This window comes from Brachyistius frenatus, unplaced genomic scaffold (genome assembly GCF_029030835.1).
Source record: "Brachyistius frenatus isolate BFR_SWC_R1_liver_20210118 unplaced genomic scaffold, ASM2903083v1 Contig_5, whole genome shotgun sequence".
Lineage (NCBI taxonomy): Eukaryota > Metazoa > Chordata > Actinopteri > Embiotocidae > Brachyistius > Brachyistius frenatus.
The window spans coordinates 7,589,660-7,617,493 of NW_027210604.1; the positions used below are offsets into that span (position 1 = coordinate 7,589,660).

At 40.2% G+C, this 27,834-nt stretch overlaps 1 protein-coding gene across 4 annotated transcripts in view; it reads left to right on the forward strand.

Moving 5' to 3' along the window:
• b3glctb (beta 3-glucosyltransferase b) overlaps positions 1-27,834 on the forward strand; it is a 38,467-nt gene continuing 10,633 nt past the window's right edge. Inside the window, exons 1-15 of one of the 4 annotated variants that reach the window (XM_069720153.1) lie at positions 1-148; positions 940-977; positions 1,072-1,111; positions 1,552-1,661; positions 9,081-9,157; positions 9,262-9,373; positions 9,554-9,690; positions 10,113-10,176; positions 11,372-11,488; positions 12,398-12,467; positions 13,639-13,752; positions 15,753-15,852; positions 16,019-16,138; positions 17,106-17,250; positions 19,268-20,202. In XM_069720153.1, the coding sequence (XP_069576254.1) occupies positions 88-148; positions 940-977; positions 1,072-1,111; positions 1,552-1,661; positions 9,081-9,157; positions 9,262-9,373; positions 9,554-9,690; positions 10,113-10,176; positions 11,372-11,488; positions 12,398-12,467; positions 13,639-13,752; positions 15,753-15,852; positions 16,019-16,138; positions 17,106-17,250; positions 19,268-19,402 (1,440 nt within the window). In that variant the 5' untranslated portion in view covers positions 1-87 and the 3' untranslated portion in view covers positions 19,403-20,202. Of the gene's footprint in view, positions 149-536; positions 761-939; positions 978-1,071; positions 1,112-1,551; positions 1,662-9,043; positions 9,158-9,261; positions 9,374-9,553; positions 9,691-10,112; positions 10,177-11,371; positions 11,489-12,397; positions 12,468-13,638; positions 13,753-15,752; positions 15,853-16,018; positions 16,139-17,105; positions 17,251-19,267; positions 20,203-27,834 lie in introns of those variants that run through there. The other 3 variants (XM_069720144.1, XM_069720160.1, XM_069720169.1) reach the window with 3 other exon arrangements.

Genomic DNA, 27,834 nt, shown 5'->3' on the forward strand with positions numbered 1-27,834 from the left:
CAGAGTTCAGTCAGTGCAGGAATGTATTCAGCCAATGTCTCCTGTTCGCCATGAAAAGACGGTGAACAAACAGCAGCCTCGGGAGTCATGTTACACCATGATGTGATTCACGGAGGGAAACTGGTCGTTGTGCTGCTTCTCTGTTTGGGTAAGTGGGGTGGGGGAGGGGGGTGGGGGGGGGGGGGGGTGACTGTCCTGCGGGGACAGTTAGCTCAACCTGCTAAACAAAGCGAGCCACGCTGCTGCGTCAAGACCGTCAAGCAAAAGGCACAAGGTAGCAGAGGGCTCCACGCGAGGCCTTCAGAGTAATGGCGAGGGAAATGCAACGCCGCAAAAGATTGACGTTGCATTTTTTTTTTTTTTTTTTTTCATCAAGTGATTTTCTTTAGCTACTCAATATCCGGTTTACTTATTCGTCGCGTTCATATGCGTTATGACGTCACGCAAGAACGTCACACAAACGTCGCAGGGCTTTGTTTTGAAATTCGAAACAGGAAACTGATTGAAGATGGGACGCTAACTTGACGCGTAGCAAACGATCGCAAACTGCAATAGGTGGGCTGATTTACAAAAGCGTGATTTAAGAAGGAAGATAACAAGATGATCTTAAGTCTGGTCGCTGCATTCTGGCCTAATCCGGTTCGCAACTGACAAACCCGTCTGAACAGGTGCAGCTGGTCCAAACCAGGTCTGTCCTGTGTTAATATACGTGTCTAACGTGAAGAAAAGTATATTAATCATTTACTAATTTGTCGAAAAGGTAATATTTCACTTTCTAAATAACCCATTCGTTTAATTAGCAAAGCGACAGTGGATGAATTATCTGGTGATTTATTATGAGCAACAATGGAACACCAGCACTACTAATTTCTGCATCTTTGTTGATATTATGATAACACTTTTTCTTTTTTTTTTTTTCCTCCCTTTTTCTGCATCAAGGTCCCTACGCTGGAGAAAAACACACAGGTCACGCGCATGTAAGTGCTGCCATCAGATTCTTGCAGTGATATAACTTCATCATGTGTGTGTCAGACCCTAACAAGAGTCCGTCTGCCCCTCCTCCCCCCGCAGGCCGCGGAGCAGCAGGAGCACACTTCACACAGCTCCTTTGGTGAGTAAGGCCATTTTTCTGCAGACCGTCTGATATTTCATCCATCAGTTTTATAGTGCATATTAACAAGATTTGATTGTCCACACAACCCTTTTGTATTTTCAGCCTCGCATCTTGGTTAGTCCGTAGCGGCAAAGTATGGATATCGACCTTAACCAACTCATTACAATGAATGAATATGATATGAGGAGGAGGAGGAGGAAGGCTGGAAGTTTTAGGAACAGATTGACAATTTTGGAAATAAGCTTTTTTACTTTTCTTGTTGAAATGTAGATAAGGTTGCTGCTACTCCGATATCTGAAGCTATAACCACCGCTCGGTGGTACTGTGCTCAGATCTTGGATTGCAGCTTCCTCCTTGCATCATCATGTTCCTTTTGCTTTTCCTAATTTGTTATCCTTCTACCGTTTCTGTGCACGGTTGTTGTTTTTTTTTGTCAGGGTTGGAGAAGGTGGTGATGGTGATCCAGAGTCAGAGGAACTCCTACCATGCCCGTCGCAGCGGCCAGAGGAAGGCGGAGATCCTGCAGCAGGCGGCTAAACTCGGGCAGGTAACAACGAGCAGTTGCAAGATGGTGTGGTGGTTCGCACTGATGCCTAGAAAGAACATTATTTGTCGTGTACCGTTTGTGTGCACACATGCATGTTACAGGTTGTAGGTCTCTTTTCAATGAACACTTCCCATTAAAACCAAGACGGATTCAATCCTCCTTCAAAATAAGAGTTATGTTTTAATAATCCGTTAATGAATTAATTTCACAATATATGGGTTAATTTACAGTGGCAAGAATAAAGTGAGTAAATCCTTTGGATAAGATGAGGTCAAATATTGTTATAGATATGAAAAGAACAGTCTATTTCAATTTATAGCCCACAAACCCACTTTTTTTCCACATGGAAATTGATATGGTAAAAGACACACAGCGCTACATATGGCATTCAAAGGACACTGTATAGCAACATGAAAACCCAACGATGAAGTGTGTTGGCGGGAGCTTCATCCTTTGGCGACTGCTCTGCTGTCTCTGAGGTTGGACTGCTTGCGTGATCGAATTGAGGATGAATTCACATATTTATCAGATTACAGAACAGTTAAGGTCAGGGTGGCTTTCTGCCAGCTGCAGTGCAGTGCAATGCAGCACAACAATTGCCTAACTCTAAAACAGAGTTCCTGCATAGAAAAAACTAAATCATCATTTGCAGGGGCTCAGTTAGAGTTCAGACCTCAATCGAGCAGAGATGGTTTGTGTTACAACACCAGCTCTGTCCAGGGAGAAGGGGAATAACGTAAAACGAGATGAAGGATATAAGGAGTCATTTTGTTCAAGTGTTTCTATCTGTTACTGCCAATCTTTAAGCCTGAAAACTTCAGCGAGAGCCCAGGTCAAAATCACAAACAGAGCAAACGAAAACCACAATCCTAAAACTACCAGAAAAGTTTCCAATATCAACCTTCCTGACAACACACAAAAACAGGATGAGAGTGTTAAAAAAAAAAGGAAAAAAAAGAAGGCAGCTCTTCTCTGCAGCGCTTCCGGGGAGGGATTTCAGAGTAAATATTGACTTATACAGACAGCAACTTAACGTAGGATAAAAAAAAACCCCGAAGTGCCACAAAATCTGCCAGAAACAAGACAGGAAGTTAAAGCAGAGCCACAGGTGAAGAGCATGACACAAACAGCTCTCTACATACAGTGGTGTGAAAAAGTGTTTGCCCACTTCCTGATTTCCATTTTTTTTGCATGTCTGTCACACTTAAATGTTTCAGATCATCAAACAAATTTAAATATTAGTCAAAGATAACACAAGTAAACACAAAATGCAGTTTTTAAATGAAGGTTTTTATTATTAAGGGAGAAGAAAAAAAAATCCAAACCCACATGGCCCTGTGTGAAAAAGTGTTTGCCCCCTCCTGTTAAAACATAACTTAACTGTGGTTTATCACACCTGAGTTCAATTTCTCTAGCCACACCCAGGCCTGATTACTGTCACACATGTTCTCAATCAAGAAATCAGGACCTGTCTGACAAAGTGAAGTAGACCAAAAGATCCTCAAAAGCTAGACATCATGCCGAAATCCAAAGAAATTCAGGAACAAATGAGAAAGAAAGTAATTGAGATCTATCAGTCTGGAAAAGGTTATAAAGCCATTTCTAAAGCTTTGGGACTCCAGTGAACCACAGTGAGAGCCATTATCCACAAATGGAGAAAACATGGAACAGTGGTGAACCTTCCCAGGAGCGGCCGGCCGACCAAAATTACCCCAAGAGCGCAGCGACGACTCATCTGAGAGGTCACAAAAGACCCCACAACAACATCCAAAGAACTGCAGGCCTCACTTGCCTCAGTTATGGTTAGTGTTCATAACGCCACCAGAAGAAAGAGACTGAGCAAAAATGGCCTGCATGGCAGAGTTCCAAGACCAAAACCACCGCTGAGCAAAAAGAACATTAAGGCTCGTCTCATTTTTGCCAGAAAACATCTTGATGATCCCTAAAACTTTTGGGAAAATACTTTGTGGACTGACGAGACAAAAGTTGAACTTTTTGGAATGTGTGTGTCCCGTTACATCTGGCGTAAAAGTAACACCGCATTTCAGAAAAAGAACATCACACCAACAGTAAAATATGGTGGTGGTGGTAGTGTGATGGTCTGGGGCTGTTTTGCTGCTTCAGGACCTGAAAGACTTGCTGTGATAAATGGAACCATAAATTCTAATGTCTACCAAAAAATCCTGAAGGAGAATGTCCGGCCATCTGTTCGTGACCTCAAGCTGAACCCTAACCCTAACCCTAACCCTAACCCTAACCCTGCAGCAGGACAATGATCCAAAACACACCAGCAAGTCCACCTCTGAATGGCTGAAGAAAAACAAAATGAAGACTTTGGAGTGGCCTAGTTAAAGTCCTGACCTGAATCCTATTGAGATGCTGTGGCATGACCTTAAAAAGACGGTTGGTGCTGGAAAACCCTCCAATGTGGCTGAATTACAACAACTCTGCAAAGATGAGTGGGCCAAAATTCCTCCACAGCTGTAAAAGACTCATTGCAAGTTATCGCAAACGCTTGATTGCAGTTGTTGCTGCTAAGGGTGGCCCAACCAGTTATTAGGTTTAGGGGGCAAACACTTTTTCACACAGGGCCGTGCGGGTTTGGATTTTTTTTTTCTCCCTTAATAATAATAATAATAAAAAAAACCTTCATTTAAAAACTGCATTTTGTGTTATCTTTGACTAATATTTAAATTTGTTTGATGATCTGAAACATCTAAGTGTGACAAACATGCAAAAAAAAAAAAGAAATCAGGAAGGGGGCAAACACTTCTTCACACCACTGTAGGCAACACGAGTGGCAGAAAGTAAAGAGAAAAGACAGCATGAGATGCAGCTCCTCAGTCTACATCCTGGGTGGACGGAGTAGCTGGAGGTCCCCTGTGGCACCAACCAGGCAAACGAGCAGGGAAGGATGCACAGCTGAAGCTTACAGAGCCTCAAGGAGCAGCACAGCACATTTGTTGTTTTAGCCCACCGCTGTGTCTGACAGGCTTGTTCTTACTCTCCTTTTCCGAAATGCTGTAAAATATAACAGTGATGGATGCCTACGAACCGGCTAATGCTCATGTGCTGTTAGTGTGTCCTGCATCACCGACTTTGTGCTGCCAGTCAAGATGAGACATCGAGGCAAGAGAACACTTTAAATATTATGAAATTGTATTGTAGATTTTGAACAACATTCGTTTTCTGCATTTCTCCATTCACATACATTTTTGGCCCCTCGCAGGAAAGAATTTGGGCACCTGTGCTTTAGAGAAATACATTCACCCATGAGGGAATGTCACCGTGGAATCACCTCGGGAGAGTCGTCCACAGCAAACATCCTGAATGTGGCTGAGCTGACGCTTTTCTTTGAGGAGGAATGGTCCAAAAGTGGTCCTGAACATGCAGATCTGATCCAGAGAGAGTTGAAACACTAGTTTTAGGTCATTGCTGCCAAATGAGGTTCGACCAGTCATTACATTTTTTACACCACCACGATGAATGTTGTTTAATGGGTGTGTTCTACTAATGGTTATAATGATTGATATCACAATAATAATTTACATAGCATTAGAAAGAATCATAAATGGGCAAACTATATATGGTTGCTTAAGATAAGGAACATGATTTAGTGATCTTAGTGCCTCAGGCAGATTTATACAGTTGGGAAAAAAAATATGATCATTAAATGGATCAAAAAGTTTGTGCATGAGTCTACTTTTTAAAAGTAATGTGCGCTGACAAAGATAATGATTCTGTAAGCTGCTTCGTTTTTACTGTGTCAGAGGCTGTTAACATGTGATTTATGCCCTGCTGTGGTATTACATTGGTACCAATAGGTGTCCTCCTCGCCACAGAGCGCCTTCTCTTGAGCCAATAGTAGTTGTTTAATATGTGCCTGCAGGGTGGCTGTGAAAACTCATTTGTTGTAGATGTCAGTGAAACAAGATGGCAGGACACAGTTGTTTATTTGGCTTTTGAAAGGAACTGGTACTGTTAAATAAAGAAACAATCATGCAATGGTCTTCTTTGATTCTTTGTCCAATCGCATTTTACAAACAGAAAAGAATCTCAGGAAAACAACGGCAGAATGCAGTCAGCGGGGGCTCTGTGCGAGATCTCTACAGGAGTGTTTCAAAAATCCCAAAAGTCTGCGCCTGTTGTGACCAGCAGAAGTTATTGAAAATCTCCCCCTCCCCCAACAAATGAAAACTGCTGTGGTCTTGCAGAAAGTATGTGCTCGTTTGTATATAATCTGGGCAGCAAAAACCACACAGACAATCTATAGATCATCATATCATCAGTAGAGAGAGGAGATCAAGCCCGGTAGGTTTGTGAAGGCAAACGAAAATATGTTTCAAAAAAAGAAACGCTTTCTTCCAGTTACCACAGCGGTTGTTTTGTTTGATAATAATTGAGTCTTGTCATCTAAATTACATTCAGAGTACTGGTGGTAAGTAGACAGAAATAACATGCCGAAAGAAGTTTGAGATACAGATGTTTACCTCCATGCTTATAACATACACAAGTGAGTTATCCTAGATCAGAACAGAATAGAACTTTAACATTTAATTTAATCACAAATGTCTCATGTTATCGTACTGTCCCGGGCTGATTTTATTGTTGTTTTTTCCTATTATAACTGTGGGGCAACATAAATGGAACATCTGGTTTGCATAGCCAGTATAACAAGCATCCTCCATGGGCTTGGAGGGGTTTAGAGGGTCAAACAGTCAAATTTCATCCAAAATCAGACGAACACGCTGTGGAAGTGGATTCTGAACGGGCTTCTTCTCAAGTTGGGTGCGATCATCTCTGCACGCTCCGTGACGTGTGCTGCCTAAGCGTGGTGGACGAGGGCAGCGAGTGTTTGGTTTTAATCACAGCTAGATGAACTTTGATTGTAGCACGTTGTTTTGAATGAGAGTACATGTGTTTTTTCACCTTCCAAGTATAAGCAGATGTTTCTCTCGGCCGCAGACAGGGATCGGAGGGGACAAACACCCTGAAAAGCCGACAACTTGCTGTCTGGCAGCCGCGGGCCTTTTTTCTCACTTATTTTGTGACACTTAATGAGTTCTGGCAGCTTTCGTTACACAGCTGTGGTCATTACGCCACTAAAATATGAACAGCAGCATCTCAGTTTTTGATTTAATTCTCTGTGTAAAGAGATTCATATCCACATCTTTTCCACATCCTGGTTTGATATTCATAGGGAGGGATACACATTTGCTTACTGCCACGTCGCACGGCTCTTGATGTATTACTGGCTCTAAGTACAGGCTTCTGTAAGATGTATGTGCCGACGCTGCGTCTTTTCATCGGTTGTAATCTGGTTGCTTCTCTCTCGGCTCTTTTGGCACACGTCTCAACCACCATTACATCAAATGATAACAACCCAATTACACCTCCACAATCATAAGTGCGTTTACATGTACACTTTCACCAGTGGTTCTCTGTATGGAAATAAAGTGACCATATACTGTACTTTTGAATGAATGCTATACGTATGTCCATTTGTCCGTTAGTTATAAAGACAATAAACAACTTTTGTTCTCACGCCTTAAACTACAACTTATATCAGCGACATGCTGCCTATCTAAGCATTTACAAGGCTTTTTACAAGTTTTACAGTTCAGGAGTTCTCTTTTGTGAAACAGCTCATTCCTGCATAGATCCAAATGTCTGTGACTTTTATAGTTATATTTCAAATATTTAAACAGTTCTTAAAATAGGCTCTCGTCTGTGCGCTCTGTACATTGCATTACACCAGATGGAGACAATTTATATTAGTTATCTGTCGTGATTTGTTGCAGCAGCATTTTCCGCTCTCTGTAGATAAACGTCACTGGGTTGCAAGTTGTTTAGCCACACTCACTTGAAAAAAAATTAATATGTCCAGAGATGTAGCTCTGATTCTGTCAAAAGCCTCGAGCTTTGCAGCCTACAATGCTTCCTCAGTGACGTTAATCAAAGGCCACCTGTTTTAAATCTGGTCACTCCGTTCTTGATGTAACAGTTGATGTAATTGAATACAGAAAGAAGCCGAACTAGACCTTTTTGGTGATACATATTTTATTCCCTCTGATTGCATCTGTATGAGTTAATGACTTGCAGCACAGAAGAGATTTGTATCTTCTGTATGAGTCACTTAGTGGGAGAGAGACCTGAATCTGCAGCTTCCGAATGAACTTTTCCCTCTTATTTTGCTCTCGGTTGTCCAGACTATAATCAGAACTCTGCAAACCTCCAGATGGACATGCAGCAGGAGGTGCAGATGTTCTAACTCCAGTTCTTGCTGAGATGCAGCTCCACTTTCAGGTGGATTCAGCCCATCATTTGTCAGTGTTAGCGCAGCATGTACCATTTCATCCGGGCTGTCACATGTCGAGACAACAATCCTGCAGACTGATGCCTGTGATAGTCAGAGATACCCACAGTACATTTACTCAGGTACTAATTACGTACAATTTTAGGTCACTGTTCTGCCGTATTTCCATTGTATGCTGCTTTGTGCTTGTACTCAACATTTCAGAGGGGATATTGCACTTAGAGTTTTTTTGTTTGACAGCAATACTTAAAGTACATTTTTTAGATACAATTTTTACTCTAAAAACACATAATACGTAAACACAATACAATATATTGTTAAGGAATAAAGCAGAGGTTTCTGACCGTTTTGGCTTGTGTGTTTGAAATGTCTGAGCTGGTAACTTCCTCTTCTTAACTTTTCAGAATGTTTATTTTGAGTTATAGTTGAATGTCAAAATAAGTAAAATTATCCATTACTTCATAGAAAGGAAAAAATGTGAGAAAAGTGAAAAAAAAAAAAAAATGAATACACATTCGTGTAGCAGTACTTTCCCACCTCTTTAGTCTCCTCATGACTCATATTTATCTCGTGACCAACTCTTAGGTTGTCGGTCACTGCACTAAGCTACCAAATTTGATTCAAAAATAGTTATGATCTTTCTGCAGAACAAGTGTTTACTTGTAATCCCTTGAGTACATTTTGCTGATAATACTTTTATACGTTTTAAATCCGTCAGAGATGCTCACCCTTGCACAGTACAGTGCCTCCTGTTAGTAAAAAAAATAGTAATGGATTTGAAATTGTCTTCAGTAATGTGACATTTAATAACAGCCTTGCAGCACTTTTGTTTTTGACCGATATAAAGTGTAAAAAAACCCTGGTTTAATCCATGAAAAATAACTATTCGTTGGAAATCAAATGATGTATAGGATCATATAGTATTCGAACAAAAGCATACATTGGTAGATTAACTTAATACTCAGGTGCACACACACTCACACAGAGTTTGTGCTCATCATAAGTCAAACACACAAAAATAAAATGTTTCAGAAAAGTTTTAGCTCGGCATTTTTTGTGTCTGCAGGACGTTTTCTAAAATTCAGTCGTCATGTTTAACGCAGGGACTTCCAGTCGTCCTTCTTCTCCATGAGCTGTCTGAGTATGACGGGGACTGGAGCATCCTTCCTGCACTTCCACAGTGAGCGTTCAGCACACATATAAACATTTCAATAAAATCTCATTTGATTTATGCTTTCTGACTCCTCTGTAAGAATGCTAACAGCTTCTTGTGAATCTTTCCAGTCTTTCTGCCTCTTATGGTCAATCAGCATCCTGGTTTTTCTTCATAGAGGAGGAAACCACAGTCACCTTGGCTGCTCTGCTGCAAGTCCTCAACAGATATCCAGTCCAAGAGGTGAGATTCAGACACAAACCCTGACACACAAACATGTTAACGACAGTAGTGGCTGTGTAACATTTATTATACAGTCTCTGTCCCTTGGTGACGCATAATTTTCTTGATCTAGTTTACAGCTCTGATGCACAGTATATAAATAGACGGTTCAACTTTCATTCCCCTTTTTATAATTCACAGGAATGTTTTTTGGGTAAGCATCTCCATGACAATGAGGCTTCCATCATCCACCACTACGCCTTCTCTGAAGACCCCAGTTCCTTCGGTTACCCTGACCCTGCAGCGGGCTGGGCTCTCAGTGCACCGCTGCTCCAGAGGTGTGTGTGTGTGTGTGTGTGTGTGTGTGTGTGTGTGTGTGTGTGTGTGTGTGTGTGTGTGTGTGTGTGTGTGTTTGTTTGTCTGTTTGTGTGCAGATGTGTGGAAATGAATGTGACACGTTTGAATGTGACATGTTTCTCTGACACTAAAGTTTTTTTTTTTTGTTTTTTTTTAAGTCCACAGTTTTTAGTCCGCTGTGCTGCAGAGACACATAGGATGCAGGCTCTTCTACATCATTTACCTAAACTTTAAAATCTGCAGTTTAAGTTATTTGTGCCTGTTATACCACTACAACAACAGAAAAAACAATTTGAGAGCACTTCTAAAACTTGGACTCACTAATATACATTCCCATTTACAATACAGTAAAGTTCTTTTTGCTATTTTTCTCATTTGTTTCTTTAACGTTTGTGTGTTTCAGACTCGCTGAGCGGCTCCAACACGAGAATCCCAAGTCAGATTTTACCATCGACCTGAAACACGAGGTACTTAATTAGTATCCAGGATTTATTTTATGAACCTGTGTCATTTGTCACCTCCTTCCTGTCAGGAAAACAAGGTTAGGTTAGGTAGTTACTTTATTAATCCCTAAGGGGAAATTTTTTAAAGATCCTTTCTGCACATACTTGGTTCTGGTTTAGTTCTACTGTGCACCGCTGACCTCAGTACTGCTGTGAGAAGCAATGTCAGTGTTGTTTTTCGGGCTGCCTGAGGAACAGATTCACTGAGACAGATAAAAATAAATAGTATTTACCCAGAAACTGACTCGTCTTAAATTTAAAAGCGCTCCTGACTCCCTGCAGCTTTCTACACCTGCAGTTTAAGATAAATCTGTTATTACGTTATGAATGCAAGAGCTCTACTTCTGAATATGTCTCAGTATTTGTGTACTTGTGTGTCAGTAAAGAAGCACAATCCAGCAATGTGCCAGTTACAAGCTTTGAAACAGCAGGTGTTCGTCATTCTTGAAAAAAAAACTTTGTTGCTCAGGATGGATGAGGTTCTTTTTTTTTCTTTTTTCTATCAGGCTGTTTAGAGTAAATTGAAGGAAAATCATAAATTTTTCTATGTAATGCTTTTAGAGTTACTACTATAACATTAAGGTAAATTCAAGGTCAAAGCAAAGTTGTGTTTTACTTCACTTTTCTGATGTCCACACTCACTCGCACAGACACAGATTTACACTGCTGAGATTATTGAAATGCAAAGTTTGAGTCTTAAACTTGTGTGTGTGTGTGTGAGAGAGAGAGAGAGTGTGTGTGTGTGTGTGTGTGTGTGTGTGTGTGTGTGTGTGTGTGTGTGTGTGTGTGTGTGTGTGTGTGTGTGTGTGTGTGTGTGTGTGTGTGTGTGTGTGTGTGAATGTGCGTGTGTGAGAGTGACCAAGTTACTAACAGGTCCAGAGTGCGGTGTTGACTGTTGTAAATATCTGATGTTGCATTGAGACTGTTTAATAGTTTTTATATTGTGATAGTGAATATCAGTGTATCCCTTGTACTTCTTACTGTGTAAGATAAGTAACTTTTGCATTTTTCCAACTTTTGTTACTGTTTTGTAAGGAGTAATGTTACTTTACAGTATCTGGAAAACAATACCAACACATACTGTATCCCAAACCACTGTTTCATCTGTTAATCTATAAGGCCTGTCTTTGCCTTAATGCTCGTCTGTTTCTTGTTTTAGATTTCTTTGTATATTTGGGAGGAAGGAAACGGTCCAAAGCTGACAGCAGTGCCAGAGTTTTGTACAGAGCCAAGAGACAACTGTGCCACCACATTTACAAGCTACCTGCCCAACTGTGTACGTACGACTCTTATTTATTAACTTTGTGTCATTATACTGGAGTGAAAAGCCAATTTGAGTTCTTCTGTGTTTGTTGTTTTATGTGTGTGAACGTAGAGTACTCTAGTAATCAAAAAAAGGTCGGCACAAAAATATCGACGAGATATACCTTTTTATTTAGTTTAAATTGCGCAGGAGAAAAAAAAAAGACACAAGCGTTTTGGCTCTGCTGTCTTCAGTATAAAATTATCCATCAGTAGAAATCACATTTACAACTCAGCAGTCCGGCTTAATTAAATGTCAAACATTCAGCACATTGCACAGTAAAACTGCCAAGGCCTATTGTAGAGGAATACAAATAGAGAAGTCCTGAGGGACTGCAGGAGTAAAGATTCACAAAGGCTAAACGGAACTAAGTGGAGAGCTGATCGCACTGAGTGGAGTAAAGTATCGCTGCAGTGCTTCTTTGTGGAGTTGGAACAGAGCAAATACAAATAGCACATTTCAGAGTAAGTGACACAAGCTTAAAAACTAAAGTGAGCACACAATATACTTCTGAGAGACGGGGCTGATTTATGAAGTCTTGATTGTTGTGCATCTGAAATACAGAAGCCAAAGTTAAGCCGACCTTCTTTCTTAGGCCAGAATGGTAACGAACATGATTTCATTATCGATATGACCAAACACAATGTTAACTAGGAACTGAAACAATTTTTGGAATTAAATTCTGCTCTATTTACCTATGTTTTCTTGATTTAAATTGTGATGTTAGGAGAGAAAAAGTAGTTAAAACCAATAAACCATTAAGAACTGTGATTTTTAAAAATCATCAGGAAACCATTTTTATTTTCTTTACTGTTTTATTGCTGCAGTTCATATTTTTGTCTCAATAAAGACAGACATTTCCTCTCTTCTTCTTTTCTCAAGGGGGATCCAGTGTCGAAGAACAATGTGTTTGTTGCTGTGAAAACTTGCCAAAAATTCCACTCAGAGCGAGGTGTGTACCCTATTCACAGTTTTTGAAGGGTAATCAATCAAGAAGTATTTATATTAAGTTCTGTCATTTAGATAAACATATCAACACATGAACGTAACAATATTTAATTATGAATAATGGTAACCGTTAAGAATTGGTTATCAGCAAAATGCAGGTACTTATTTTAGTTTTAGTTTCTTCAATGGAGTGATAAGCCCCAAAAATATTTTAAATCATAAACAATACATCACATTTTAGTAACATGAATCTGAAATATAAAAAAACAAATACCTTAAAATTTCATTCAATTACACTACGTGATTAAATGTATGTAGTTCCTTTCCAGCACTTCCCTCATTGTCATCTCTTGAACTGTCTCTTTCAATATCATTTAACAACATTTTGTCCACTGTGAAGATGCTGTAAAGACATTCTCTTCGCAAATGTGAAGTCAGTTATTAATTACTGGTGCTTTCCAATTATTGTAAAACTTTCATAAATAATAAAGTTTTGGATGCTGTTGTTGCTCTGTCTGCCAAAATGATCTGTATAAAGAGAAGCGAAATTAAAATGTACTTTGCAGGACAGTGAGCTGCAAAAGTTTTGCTTTTATTTGTCATTTACTTTGTTTTTGTTTACTTACTTAACAGTCTGGTTGTCATTTAGTCCCAGCTAACCTGTCAGGTAAAAACTACCTGTTTAAATTCACAACCTCATCTCGGACTGTCGGCTGAAATGACAACAGTTTGTGCAATTATCCAAAACATCGATGTCAGTTTTTAGGGTCAAAATGAGCCGGCAGTTATGGACAAGCCATTTTAAAGCAATTAACACAATCCAGAGTGGAAACATAAACTTTACTTTGAATTCCAGCTATTACGATGGCAGCTGATGTGTTGTACAATAAATTAATGTAAAATGGGTCCCACCAGTCTTGGATCCAAATTAATTTTGTTTTACTGGACTGTAATTGGACGTTGTTGTTTTGTAGCTTTCATGCAGATGCTGCTCATTTATGCAGAGCTTCCATTATTTGATTAAACAACCTTTTCAATCAGGAAGTTTTTCATTTGGATCTGTGGCAGCCGTAAAGCTGTGATTCAGCGACCAGCTCTGCAAGTGTCTGTTTAAGTGTTCATTTTTCTCTCCTCAACCTCATCTTCTTTTTCTTCGCCCCCCTTTCTCCTCGCAGTGCCAGTGGTGAAGGCAACCTGGGAGAGAGACGCTGGGTTTTTAGAGTATTATAGCGATGTCACTGATGCCTCCATACCTACAATCAGTCTGGGAGTGCCCAACACTGAGCGAGGTGAGCCAAATCAGCAGGACAGTTTACAATATGTTGGAGGGATTGTCGTAATAACAATAACTTTGAAGATCTCCTAAACCTTCTTCTAACCCACGAGTGTGAAATCTTTGGTTTGGAGTGAATTATCAAGACAACTATTTGTATTTCTGTGAAATTTGCTGCACAAACTCAGGGTCTCTTGTGGATAAATTCTAATAACTGAGATAATCCTCTGACTTTTCATCTAACCGTCGACCTCCTATGCACTTTGTGTTTCGCACCATGGTTGCTAACACATTAAGCTGGTAAATATTACACCTGCTTTGCATCTGCATTTTAGCTTTATCATTGTGAGCATGTTAACATGCTGACATTAGCATTCAGCTCAAAGCACTGCTTTCAAATAGTAGATCTGTGCTGCCACAGAGGTAGTTTGTACAGTGTGTTCTCAGAACTTGTCCAAGATCCAAAGTTACCACACTGAAAGCCTGATTGAAAATCTGGTTGTCCTGGATAGAGAGGCTTGTGAGATGATTTAATGGTACACATTTTTACACAGTCTCACTTGGAAGAGATTCCTCTGTTTTTGACATGAAAAGTGGGGAATATGTAGACACTGGAGAAAGAGAGAAGCTGGTACCCGTCTCACATTTGCTCAGCTGGCCAATCACGTCAGCCTTTACAGAATTACAGAAATGGTCAAACACAGGCCTCCTAATCTGACGTCGTAAAGGTACTGGGAGGGCGTGTCCAACGTTGTTCGACAGCTCAAGTACAGCATCATAAAGCCATGACTTTAGATTTCGTCCTGATGTGACTCCGTGCCCCCTCTTTGTTATCTGTGTGCAATCGCCACTCCCTTACCCCCTTTGTCATCCTGCATCTTGCCCCTGATGTGACCTAATTTTATAAGGACATAGAGAGTCGTTTGGATACGTGCACCACAGACAAACCAAAAGACGAGGGAGTCCGGCGAGAATGGCAATAACCTCAAAGCCGTCCTTCTTCTCAATGAAAAGGCAGATGACACTTGAACTTCCTCATAATGGGTGCTTGAGCTGGAAACAATAGCTGTACTTAAAATAACAGCTTCAGCGTGAAGGCGAGACACACCAATTTCATCTCTGTATTCGTTTTTTTCTTGTCTGAGATTCCCCTCGTTAGAGCGCAGATCTGTCTGTGTTGCTCCCTGTAACATTTGGTGTCCATTCATACAGCATGAGGCAGGTTCAGTGCTAACTTCACCTTCATCTCCTGTCCATTCGACTATTCTTCCTAATACACTCTCACGTATGTTCTTTTTTTCTTTGGCCTTCTCTCCGTTTCTTTTTCCTTTTAGCATCTTTCTCCCTGTAGTTTGATATTCTGTCCACTTTTTTTTCATTATGTTAAAGCACGACATTAACCTTATCCTCAGGAGAATAAAATCAAAGGAAGTCACCCTGAACTTTCATTTGGTCTCTTAGGAATATTTACATTTTGATCTGTATATTGGCATGGGAATCCAATTTTTCCACCACATTCTTTTTCAGTTTTTTTTTGTTTTTGTACCTCCCTCTCCACTTTTCTGCTTTTTGTTTGTGCTTTTATTTGTTGCATTATTTTGTAGGAGTGTGTTTATTCAAAAAGATCATTGATGGCCCAAAAAAAAGAAAATGCTACATCAATTTTAGCCTCCACTTCCACACTAGCATCTTTATGGTCAAGTCAGACTATTTCACCTTATTTTCACCTTACTTGTACATTTCTGACTTTCACTAATAAAGCTGCCATGTCAAATGAAGTCAGACCTGCTTGTTGGAGCTCTCAAAAACTCTTCCACTTTTCCTTGGGATATTATGAGTTCAACAGGCTTTCAGGTGTCTCACTTGCAATCATCTCTCTAGTAGTTTACATGAAAAGAGAAAAGGTTTAAAGAGAAAACAGACCATGTACAGTATATCATATATACTGTCCATCTTCAATATGAATACAGATCCATGTCACAAAAAATGCATTTTGTCTCTGTATTCTCCCTGAAGGACACTGTGGAAAGACATTTGCCATCTTGAGGCGTTTCCTCAGTAACGCTGTGCCGAAGGCTGATTGGTTGCTCATTGCTGATGATGACACTCTCATCAGGTAACTGGGAAAGAAGTTTTTCGTTTTATCCTCCATATCTAGGAAATAAAATCCCTATTTTGTGTGCCTTCATACAGTCTATAGTATGAGTTTGAGTTTTGGGGATGAACGCATGCATGGACCTCCCTTTCTGCCAGTTGTTCTGCTGATAATTGTCCGTCTGTAGTTTACCCCGGTTGTGGCGACTGCTGCGTTGCTACGACCCAAAGGAAGCAGTGAGCCTGGGGGAGAGATACGGCTACGGCTTGGCTCAGAACGGATACAGCTACACCACAGGAGGAGGAGGGTGAGGCTGTGGGGCTGTTGGGCGGTTAATGTATGTACAAATAGAAACCAAAGATTTCCTCCAGGTGCCATCAGTGCAAATTTGACTGTCAAATCGGGGTTTTTTTTGTGTATTGACCTCAAACGACCAGTATACCAACTTTTCAGACAGTAGTCGTAAGTTAGTGAGCAACCGACACCCCAAACATTTATCTGGTCGGGTGTGTTTGTGTTCAGCTCAACAACAAGCTGTTTATTCCTCAGAAGAGGCTGAGTCACAGTTCAGAAGCAGTGAAGGGCAAGAGGTGAGCAACAGCGAACATCAAAGCCTTCAAACTTATTAACGAGGCAATGATTTTCAAAATGGTCATCAGTACACTCAATAGAAGACCTGAATTTATTCATTAAAACCACAACGACTCACTGAGAAAAAGTTATTGATTTAGTACTTTGAGAGAAGTTGATATCTTTTGAACAGGATCATTTGTACCCAGGGATTTATTTGGAGCCAGGATGTATCATCTCTCAGTGACTTGGCACTTTACTTTCACCTTGACGTCAGCCTCAAGCTGTGCTAGTTTCTGCTCAGTCTGAACGCAGATGTGGTAAAAGGGGATTGAATATTTGAAGCAAGGCTTTACCAATGTGGAAGTAAAACTAAATTCGATACAGGGACAACATGTAGTCAGTGATGCACCACCGTAAAAAACACAACCACTGCTGTGAGTTTAAAATTTAAGGAAATAGTTTTTCTTGTCGCTGTATGACAATGCTACTTATAAGGGGCTGTGTAGTGTCCGCTCATCCCAAAACTTCATTTTAGCTCCCATACAAATATTAAAATGATATTTAACATTGTCTGAAATCTTGAGATAACGACAGGAATTTGAAATAAAATTTTAGAGGTTTATACACGGACAATAGAGGACGCGTTACTTGGATGTGACAGTAAATACATTCTGCAGCACTGTTCTTGCTGTTCTGTGTAGGATGGTGCTCAGTAGGACGGCAGTGACCTGGCTGCTTTCCAGCGGTTGTAACTGCTACAGTGATGATGCTCCTGATGACATGGTGCTGGGAAGGTGTTTCACTTCTGTCGGTGTCCCCATCACACACAGTCCACTGTTTCACCAGGTATAGAACAACACGCGCACAAATACACGTTCTTAATATGTTTGTGACAAACGAACATCCTTAACCACATTTGCCTCCCAACCCTTAAACTTTGAGATGTACTCAAAAAGAACACGGTTGGATAACATATTTCCTGTGAAGAAACCGTTATGTAGCAGTCATTTCATAGAATAGATATAGAATAGCACATCTTGGCACTAGTTATAGAAGCGATCAATGTGTTAAGTTTACATATTCCCAATTACTAAATTCTCAAAAATCTTGTGACCTACAGAGAATCATTTGCTCAGTGTACAGCAGGTCAGCTTAAAATACAAAAATGGGAATATAAAAAGCATAAATTTCAACTGATGTAAAGAATAAAGTTCTCAATAGTAATGAAATAATAACTGAATATTTATTTTGTTAATTTGGAGTTCTGTCAAGCAAATCCTTCTTGAAATCGTCACCTGCTTAAAAACTCAACATAACAACTTATGTGACAACAACCCCGGTTTTAGTGCTGTTTGTTGAATTACTGCAGGGCATCTGTGACGCACGAGCATACACCCAGATGTGCGCAGGGTCAGGTTGTTGCGGATTTTAGGGTTGTGTAACCATTGTTCCGTCATGTTGGAGGGCTTTTAATTTGAAAAGAATGCAGGAAATGCTGAGTTTGTGTTGAGACGTAATGCAGTAACTTTAACAGGGCAAATGGCAGCGTAACAAAACGAGGCTTAATACACTCTAAATGTCAGTTTGATCACTTTGAGCATTGCATTTGTTTTTATTGTCTCTCTTGTGTGATATTTACTTTTGAGATGATTAAATCTTCTTAAATCATGTAAATTAATTTTTACCGGATCAAAAAACTTGTGAGCATTTTATTTTCTCACTTGGAGAGGAAAAAGTGTTGAAGCGTCATTCTGGTGCTCTCCGGCAGAACAACACCTATGCTCATAAGTTTCTTTCTGTAGCACATGCAAGAAAGTTACAACACAAGAAGAAGGATGTCATCCTTGTGACTTTTACATACAGTGCATCTGGAAAGTATTCACAGCGCTTACATTTTTCCACATTTTGTTATGTTACAGCTTTATTCCAAAATGGATTAAAGTCATTTGTTTCCCCTCAAAATTCTACACACAATATCCCATAATGACAAAGTGAAAAAAAGTTTGTTTAAATTTTTTGCAGATGTATTAAAAATAAAGAACGGAAATATAACACATACATAAGTATTCACAGCCTTTGCTCAATGCATTGTTGAAGCACCTTTGGCAGAAATTACAGCCTCAAGTCTTTTTGAGTATGATGCTACAAGCTTGGCACACCTATTCTTGGGCAGTTTCTCCCGTTCTTCTTTGCAGGACCTCTCAAGCTCCCATCAGGTTGGATGGGGAGTGTTGGTGCACAGCCATTTTCAGATCTCTCCAGAGATGTTCAATCGGGTTCAAGTCTGGGCTCTGCCTGGGCCTCTCAAAGACATTCACAGAGTTGTCTCGAAGCCATTCCTTTGTTATTTTAGCTGTGTGCTTCGGGTCATTGTCCTGTTGGAAGATGAACCTTCGCCCCAGTCTGAGGTCCAGAGCGCTCTGGAGAAGGTTTTCATCAAGGATGTTTTGAGGAAAAAAAATGAATTTAATCCATTTTGGAATAAAGCTGTAACATAACAAAATGTGGAAAAATGTAAGCGCTGTGAATACTTTCCGGATGCATTGTATTTTGTGTTCGTGTCTTTGCTGCCTTTAAAAATATGTCTCTCGCCCTGCTTACATGAAGACAAGCGCCTTGATAAGCCAAAAGTGCTCCAGGAGTTGATGGGAACCATGTCAGATGACTCTGCATGATGCTGTTGTCATGTTTGTCTTCTCTAAATGTCTCTATCACACTAAAATAAACCGATGTTCTACCCCAGAGCAACGGAAACATTTCTTGCAGCTGCAGGAATCGCCTAAAGATGTAAAACATGAGACAGTACTCAGACACATTTATTAACACGTCCACGCAGACAAACCACATGTTATTGATATTTTAGGCTCGACCGGATGACTACTCTGAGAAGTTGATATCCTTGCAGCAGGCCATCTCCTTCCACAAGCACTGGAACATAAATCCTGTGGCTGTGTACAAATACTGGCTGCAGGACGCGCAACCACGAGATGAACTGTAGAAACGTTGTGTGGCAACAGTAAATATACTGGAGACAAGCAAGGAATCCAAACTTGGACAAAGAACTGTAACCACTGGTCCACCGCTGTTAGATTTAGTGGCACTTAATGGTGAGGGTGCAAACAGCCAAACAGCCCTCACCTCAGATTCACGTGTAGGACAATCTACAGTGGCCTTGAAGCTTGAGAACAATGTTAATGGTCCTCTGTGGAGTCAGTGTCTGATTTACCTCTTCTGGGCTACCATAGAACCATGGTGGTGCAACATGGCGGCCTCCGTGGACAAGTACCGAATCCCTATGTAGATATGAAGGATGTAGGTAATGAAAACAGTTCTTAGTATCATGATATTATATACTATTATGTCTAAACGTAAAAACAGCTGCCTTCCACCACCACTAAAGTACACTAAATAAATCTTATTAATCAGTTTATGAAACAAAATATGAATCAGTGTTTCCTCCATGTTGAGCAAACAGACTTCTAATACAGTATATATGAGTATACAGTATATATAGAGTATGTATAGTGTATATGTATATATTTTTAAACAAAATTTAAAACTGCTTTTAAAATTTGAGTATATATTTTTCTGACTTTGCTGGAAAAAAAAAGTTAAATAGAGTATGTGTGTAAGTGGGTCAGTCAGTTTGGGTGGTGGTGGCGTATATGGTTGTCAGATGGTCAGCTGACAAGCCTGCATTAAAATGCCATTTTGCAGCTGTTTTTTTTTTTTTAATATATATGAATGTTTGTATGTTTTCTACTCATTTGAAAATGAAGTATCCACTTTAACAAAACGTGTGTGTGGTTTTTTTTTTCCCTTTTTGCCACATAATAGTGACAAGGTTGTGTGAAGGAGGGGAGGGAACACGACAATCACAAAGTAAACAGAATTATGTTGCAATTTTGGCAGATATTCACACCAAAAGTTCATTTAACCTTAAAGACCATCATGACTAAAATAAAAAAAATTTAAAATCCGTGCCCGACAAGCACCAACATTTTGATATACGTGTGGACCGAGGTGCTTTCTATTTTAAATGTTGATGATGATTAAAGTTGAAAAAAGACAGCGCCGTTGGTCACGCGCTTATTAGCACACAGTGGAGACCTCTTATTGATGATACAAGACACTCAGCTTTTCCTTCTCGCCACCTCATCCCGCGTGTCTTTCATTCCTCCTGCCTCGCCATCCTCATTCATGCCAGAATCCCCTGAAGTATCTTCGTGCCATGTCACTGTGACATCAGTTACTATAGCAACAGGGATATTGAAGGTTCTGGATAATGCCAGACGCTTACTGTCACAAATATATGTTCAGCATGCACTGTTATAGAACGAATGAATACTGCAGTCGCATTGTTCATAACAGTGAGGGATAATTGGGGACAGATATCTGTGTCACTGTGTCCCATAAATGTTTCTTTGGTCAGATAAAGCGCTTCAAAAATACTTTGAACAAGATAGAACTGATATTGTTCCTTTTTTTTTTTTTTTTAAAGTCTACTTTTGTCTCCGTATCTCTGAAAATATGTATTTTCTATTTCATAGCAGGATTTACTGTAGCTGCGGGGATTTCTTTCAGTTGCTTGCATATCATTACACTTCACTTTGATGTGTAAATGTAACGGTACAATCTTCACAAAAATGGATCACAGTGTTCCCGTCGCAATTTCATTCACACACATGCACAAACACCATCACCAGCAATGCAATAGGATCTCGTAAAACCCTCGAGTGCTTGCTCTCGCACACACGAGGACACACACAGCCCTGCCGTTCACAAACCAACTAGGCAGGAAGTTGTTGTCTGCAGCGGCATCGCTCGGGGTTGTAACTCCGTTTCTGTTTCTTCCAATTAACATGAATCAACTGTAAAATCTCTTTGATTCGGTAAACACGGGGGGCAGATTGTATTAGAGCATAAAGAGGGACATTCAAAAAGTCAACTTCTGTCATGAAATACAAAGTCAGTAAAGTTACATTCACTCCTTCTGATGAGTGTTCTGGTGGATATCAGGACTCAAAAGAGAGGTATGTTTGGAGGTGTGCCGAGTTTGATTGACGTGGTTGGTGACAGTTGCCCCCAAAATCCAAAAAAGTTCACAACCAGTGAGTGACGTCATGGTATGTTTCCTCTTCGTTCAAACACAAAATGTCCATTTAACTAATCAGGTCACCTTTAAAACATGAATCGGAGTATAGATAAGAAAGTGTCAATTCAGTTTCCTGTGGTCTGCTGTACCTTGAAGGTTAGATGTCCTGCATCAGATGGCGCCTGACAGCAGCTTTTTTCAGGAACCTCTAAGGAACAGAACAACATCCTGGAACAGCACATTCAGAGGCTCTCCTCACCAGAAGTGTCAAGCAGCAGTGGATGCAGGCACCATTTTAAATGAAAAGTGCACCAACCTTTATTCTCCATCATTTCACATGGACAAACCTCTCCTACTGAGAAGGATTTGTCAGTTTCATCTCAAGCTCCTGTGCATGTTTAGATATGGAAGTTCTGAGTTTAAGTGAACTCCTCGATATACAACAGCCCATCCTTTGTTTTGTTTGGTATTATTTCCAGAATATGTGCAGCGCTCTATGACTTATAGCATATGTCAAGCATGCCATAATGGATTTGTCCCACGTTTTCAAGCGGTTTTATTCTGTCTTCACCACAATCAGAGGACCAGCAGAGTCATTTATCTGGCCTGGTTTGGGAGTAGAAGTCGGAAGGGTCTTATCAATCCATAGAAAGCTGCTTCAAAGACAGACGACATGTTTGTAACAATGAACAGTTTCAAAATCTGTTTCTTTACACTGCTGAAAGCTTTGATGTGTATCAGAGGAATGATGCATTGCATTCGAAGCACACACAGATCCCCTCAACGATATTAAACCACTGGCTGACTGATACCAGCGCACCACTTACTTGCTTCTCATCTCACTTTTATAACTGCGAGGCGCAGGTGCTGACAACAAATATGTGGGTCAGAATAGATAGAGCTGCATGCTGGGTAAAGCTCATCCAGTATTGCATTGACTTTATATTGAACCAAATTGGAGGAGTGCATTCTTTCCTCGCACAAACTCTTAAAACTCCATCTCCAAAATGTTGCCGAGGTTTTGAACCAACAGATATGAGCAGAAGCTCATGTACAGTATGGTGCCATCCATGAACTGCAGTTTCTTGCACTTCTTTCTTCTTTTGAGGGGATCCTTCCAATTACTTTTTAGCAAAAGAAACACCCTCTCATTTGGACTGAGGCCTGATCTCAATCTTTTGTGTTTGAGTCACATTGTCCTAAGTCTGCATAAATATGAGTCAACAATTCAACTTCTTTGCTTGATTTTAAATCCAGTCTAAGGGAGTGTAAAACAACAAATGTATCACTGCCCCAAGTCTTCTTATTGTCTGTTGGAACTGTTTGAATATATCCAAGATTTTTAATGGGTGGATCTGCTGGTCCGTGCGCATGGAAATTTCTACATGTACATGCGCACAGGCTGCACATCCAATTTTGTGTCAAACTCTGGAAATTGGCAACGGAGACCCTTACATTTATTTAGAAAGCCTTTGGCAATGAAGCAATGACTCTGAAGAGGCGTTTTGAGTGACAGTTGTGTTTCCGATGGGCGGATGTCACTTTCCAAGACCGAAAAAGGCGCATCAGCTCAGGCGCCCGACCAGTTTTCTTTGACGTTCACGGGGCTGTGCTCTGTGAATTCGTCCCCCAGGGTCAGACTGTCAACACCAAGTTCTACTGTGAGGTGAATTGTCATGCGATGGCACTTGAGTTCTTTAACATGATAATGCGCCCACTTACACTACATTGAAAACACAAGTTTTTCCGCATGCAACAACGCGATCATGGCTCGCCATCACTCTTACACGCCAGGTTTGGCTCCTTGCTGCTTCTTTCTGTTCCCCAATAATTTGTCACAAAACTTGATGTGTGCTCTCTGCTCACGTTTTAGGCGGGCAAAGAATTCTCACAAAAGCACGTGTAACTCAGGGGCTGATTAGTAGCTGAGTAGGCTACTTACTCATCTTCCCTGTTCTCCAGGCAAGTCACAATGCTGCGCTGTGTTCACATGAAATAGGAACAGGCTCGGAACTTTTTGATAAACCCTCGTATTACGTTTGCAAAACGTTAAAAAAAAAAAAAAAAAAACATCTGAAGTGCTAAATCATGTTTCCTCGAGGCTGTCAGAAGGTAAAATTTCAGGTATAAGTATTTGAAGCAGAAGACGCTGAACTCCAGGAATACACTGAACCACGGACTGATATTAGACAAAGTATTAAAGAGTGGACATTGCTCTCACCAATTTATTTCATGAAAAGAACAGGTGGGCCTGTTGTGCACTCGTTGTGTAGCCGCAAAGTGTTTCAGATCAGCATTATCACAAAAGCTGCTGTGGGGCTTTTCTGTTGTTTCTCTGATACCCACTGATATCAGAGAATAAAGTCTCATCAGTCAGGGATGAGTCTCACGTCTGAAGTATTTCATTCTGGCTGAGCTTTCTACTCCCCTTCTTGCCCCGCATGGAGCTGCTGCTCTCCAATCAGATTTCTTGGTACGTTATGTTTCTGTGGGCACAAAGACGACCCCGGTGGTATTGTGCAAATGTAACTGAAGTCCGTGCTGTACTGTTTATTTGCTATTCCGCTTTGGCTTTGACAATGTTATAGTTGTGCTGCCGCTCATGTTTTGTTTCAGCTGCCAACAAATGCTCTCAGAAGGCTTATTTGAGGAATAAATCAAGCTCACACTGCAGTCCCCTGTCAGTTATTAATCTCGTCCACAGTTCAACTATTCAAATATTGAATATGTACTGACAGAATTAACAAGCCATGTATTTAGTCCATGTGTCTTGTGTCATCGTGTTTTTGTCAATGTGGCTGCTGACACTGCCGGCTATTTTACTGCTGTTTTTTAAATTTGATCTTTTTTGGTCAATGTCATGCTGTCTGCTAATTTCTGTCATCCCTCTCCGTGGAATATTTGCATTGCTAATTGCACTGAGCTTGTTTGTCCTGCTTGCTTTTTGGCTCATGCATTATGATGCTTTCATGCTGGTGAATTACAAAGCGGTGAAAAATTAATTCTCATGTTTGAGAATTCGCGAATCAGTTTAATGGTCCTGAACCTGCTCCCCGGCATATTTCCTCCAGGTTGTTTTCCTACTTTTGTAGGGACATTCCGGTACAGAGCTCATCTACATACATATTTCCCAGTAGTACTGACTTTATGAGCAGCCCAACATGTGTTTTATCTAAGAAGGTGCTCACATTTTCTTCACTCCGGCAACGTGTTATTTGAGGGTTAAGACTTGGTTTTTGGGTTAGAGTTAGGTTGAGGGTAGAGTAAAGGTGTGTGTGTCTGGCCCAGTAGTGATTTAGAAAGACTTAAACAATGCTGCGTTGCGGGCAATGACAAACACGTTTGATGGATGAAATGACCCTGACAACTCCGTGAATGGATAGATGTTCAGTATCCACATGTGCTCAGCCTTTCTAAATACTTTTGTTTAAGTGGTTTACTGCTTTCCTGATCTCTCCAACTCTGGCCCTCTCTATCAGTCAGGAATGTATCTCCAGTATAGAAACTCAAAGACATACTGTCCTCTAAAACTAACCAGTCTCGGCAACAACTGTGGAACAAATACAACCTAATCTGAGCAATTTCTCTGTTACATATTATCATGAGACTCCTAATTCGGTTCAAAATGCCATATTATGTTCTGATTACTCATGCACACGAAGTGGTTATATGCATCCTAATTATGCACACGTATTGGTCACTAAAATCATTCAAGGTGCTTTAATTTAGAAAACGTTCATTAAGTATTTGACTTGTGTACTCTGTGTGTTTTTACACATATGTGCCTGCATATGTTTATGATTATATTCAGTTTACAGTGAAATTATTGGGAAAAAAGTACAGTTAATAGATATAAAAATGCATAAATCAAAACTAGGTGTTACATTACATTTAGCTGAAGCTTTTATCCAAAGCGACTTACAACATACCGATGGTACACCATCGAGAGCAATTTAGGGTTCAGTGTCTTGCTCAAGGACGCCTGGGCATGTGGGCGGGGGGAGCTGGGGACCGAGCTACCAACCTTCCAATTAGTGTGCAACCCACTCTACCGACTGAGCTACAGCCTCCCTCCCAGGCCACACAGAGACTGACGGAAACAAAGACCATTCACACCTAAGGGCAATTTCTAGAACCACCAATTAAACTGAGGTGCATGTTTTTGGATGTTGGGAGGAAGCCGGAGCACCCGGAGAGAACCCACGCGGGCACAGGGAGAACATGCAAACTCCGCACAGAAAGACTCAGGACCGGATTCGAACCCGGAACCGTTTTGCAGTGAGGCGACAATGCTAACCACTGCACCACTGTGCCGCCCTTAGATACAATTACAGATCAAATCAAAATGGCAGCATGTGTAAATTGTTGAATGATTCAAGTAAATTAGGCTAACATTACTTCCACTTATTTTTTTTATGTATCCATTACCTTGACATTTCCAGTGTTTCAGTGTATTGAACATGGAATTTGATGGAATATGATGTAATACAAATAACAGATGTTCTAAGTGAGCATGAAATCCTCATTATAATGAAATGTTAACAAAACAAAATACCATATAAGGTCAGAAAGTTCATTCTGTAACATACAGCGCTTCTCTTTGCTCTGTGCATGGTAGTTTGGAGAGAATAAAGGGTTTTACAGGCCAGATGGAGGGGTATGGTGTTAGATATGTCTCATAATTCTCAAATGCACACAGAAACACCAAAGCGAGCAGCTTGTCAATGACGGCTGGACGAGGAGATGGATTATCAGTAAAAAAAAATATTCTCTCGCAACGGAAGTTGTTACATTTAAAACCCTCAAAATTGTATTTCAAGGATGGAGAGAATAAGTACTGCGTCAACAGTGAGTTGTTTGATCAGGTAGGACCTTGTGAAATTTGAAAACCTTTCAAAACAAGAACATCATTTTTTTATTTGTTCCCTCTGCTCCTTTCTCTCCCTTGTACAGTTCATGAAAAACACTCACTGCTGTTCGGCTTGCCCCTGTCTTCTTTTTCTACCACGTCCTTCTTTCCCCACCTTTAAAGTGTGCTATTCAGTTTTTTTTTTAGTTTTTTTTTTAATTAATTTGCTTCCATGTTTATCCCCTTATCCCATAATATCATTTCTGTTAGTTATGCTCAAGGAAAAAGTTCAGTATAAACATCAAGTCAAGTTTTAAGATTCATGGCAATACTGATGGCTAGTGGGGGCCTAAATGCAATTTACATAATCAATTCAGATGATCTCCATAAAGTAAAGCATGCAGAATCATAAAATATATTGTAATCAGCCACTTATTCAACCAAATCACATCTAACAAACTGCCTCCAAAAGAAATAAATACAAAGTGGTTTATAGCTCAGTGATCAATATGGAAACCAGGGCTTAAATATGGCCATTTTATGTAATGGTAGACATATGGTAAAAGGCAAAACAGACAATGAACAACTTAAATTGTTTGAATTGACATTCAAAAATCATTCTGGTACCACTTAAGGCTAAATGAGGGGAAATTAAACACTGTCCTCGGCTCTAACATTCACCTTTAAATGCAGTAACTAACAAGTGTTATGTAGACAATTTTGCCAGAATATGTGTCACACACTCCGCTGCAAAACTGTTAAGTTTCCCTTCCATATCCTCTGTTTCATTAGCTATAACACGTCCGTTGGTTAAACTATGCAGTATATTCAGTGAAAATGTATTCATAACTGTTAAACCACAATCACCACATCTAAATCTTCACTGCATCATCCTGGTAGACAGACCCAGGAAGTAACGTAACCCCTCCTCTCGAAAACAAGCGGAAAAAAAAAAAAAAAATCCAACAACGGCTATGCTCACTTTTGCAATGTTAAATGCCAGTAGCGTTAGCATGTGGTGTGAGGGAAACGCGGCTTGCAAAATCGTGATTCTGTGCTCGTGAACTATGAACACAACCGTGTAAAGGTCAAGTGATGTTACTCTGACGCCATATAATTCTGTACAGGAGAGATTTAAAGAAAGCTTAGCTGTATAATTGTTTATTTTGTTGGTTTTATTCACTTGTGGAGTTGTCACGGAGCTTCATCGATTCACTGTTGAAATTACTGTGTGCTTTGTGAGAAAAGATATTGGACTGATGAATGTCGTCTTAAACCTTGAATCAAGGTCATTTCCGGTTGTGAAGACCAACAACTTTAAGTTAGGAGTTTTTCAATTAATTCAGTACCGAACTTGAGCTTTGCACAACAGAGATGGTCGACAATGAGATTTGAACCAGAGGTTATTTTAGCAACTGCTGACGTTCACGCTAAGGGTAGCAGCAAAACGAGACCTGTGTGTTAACGATGTGTGAATGTAACTGTT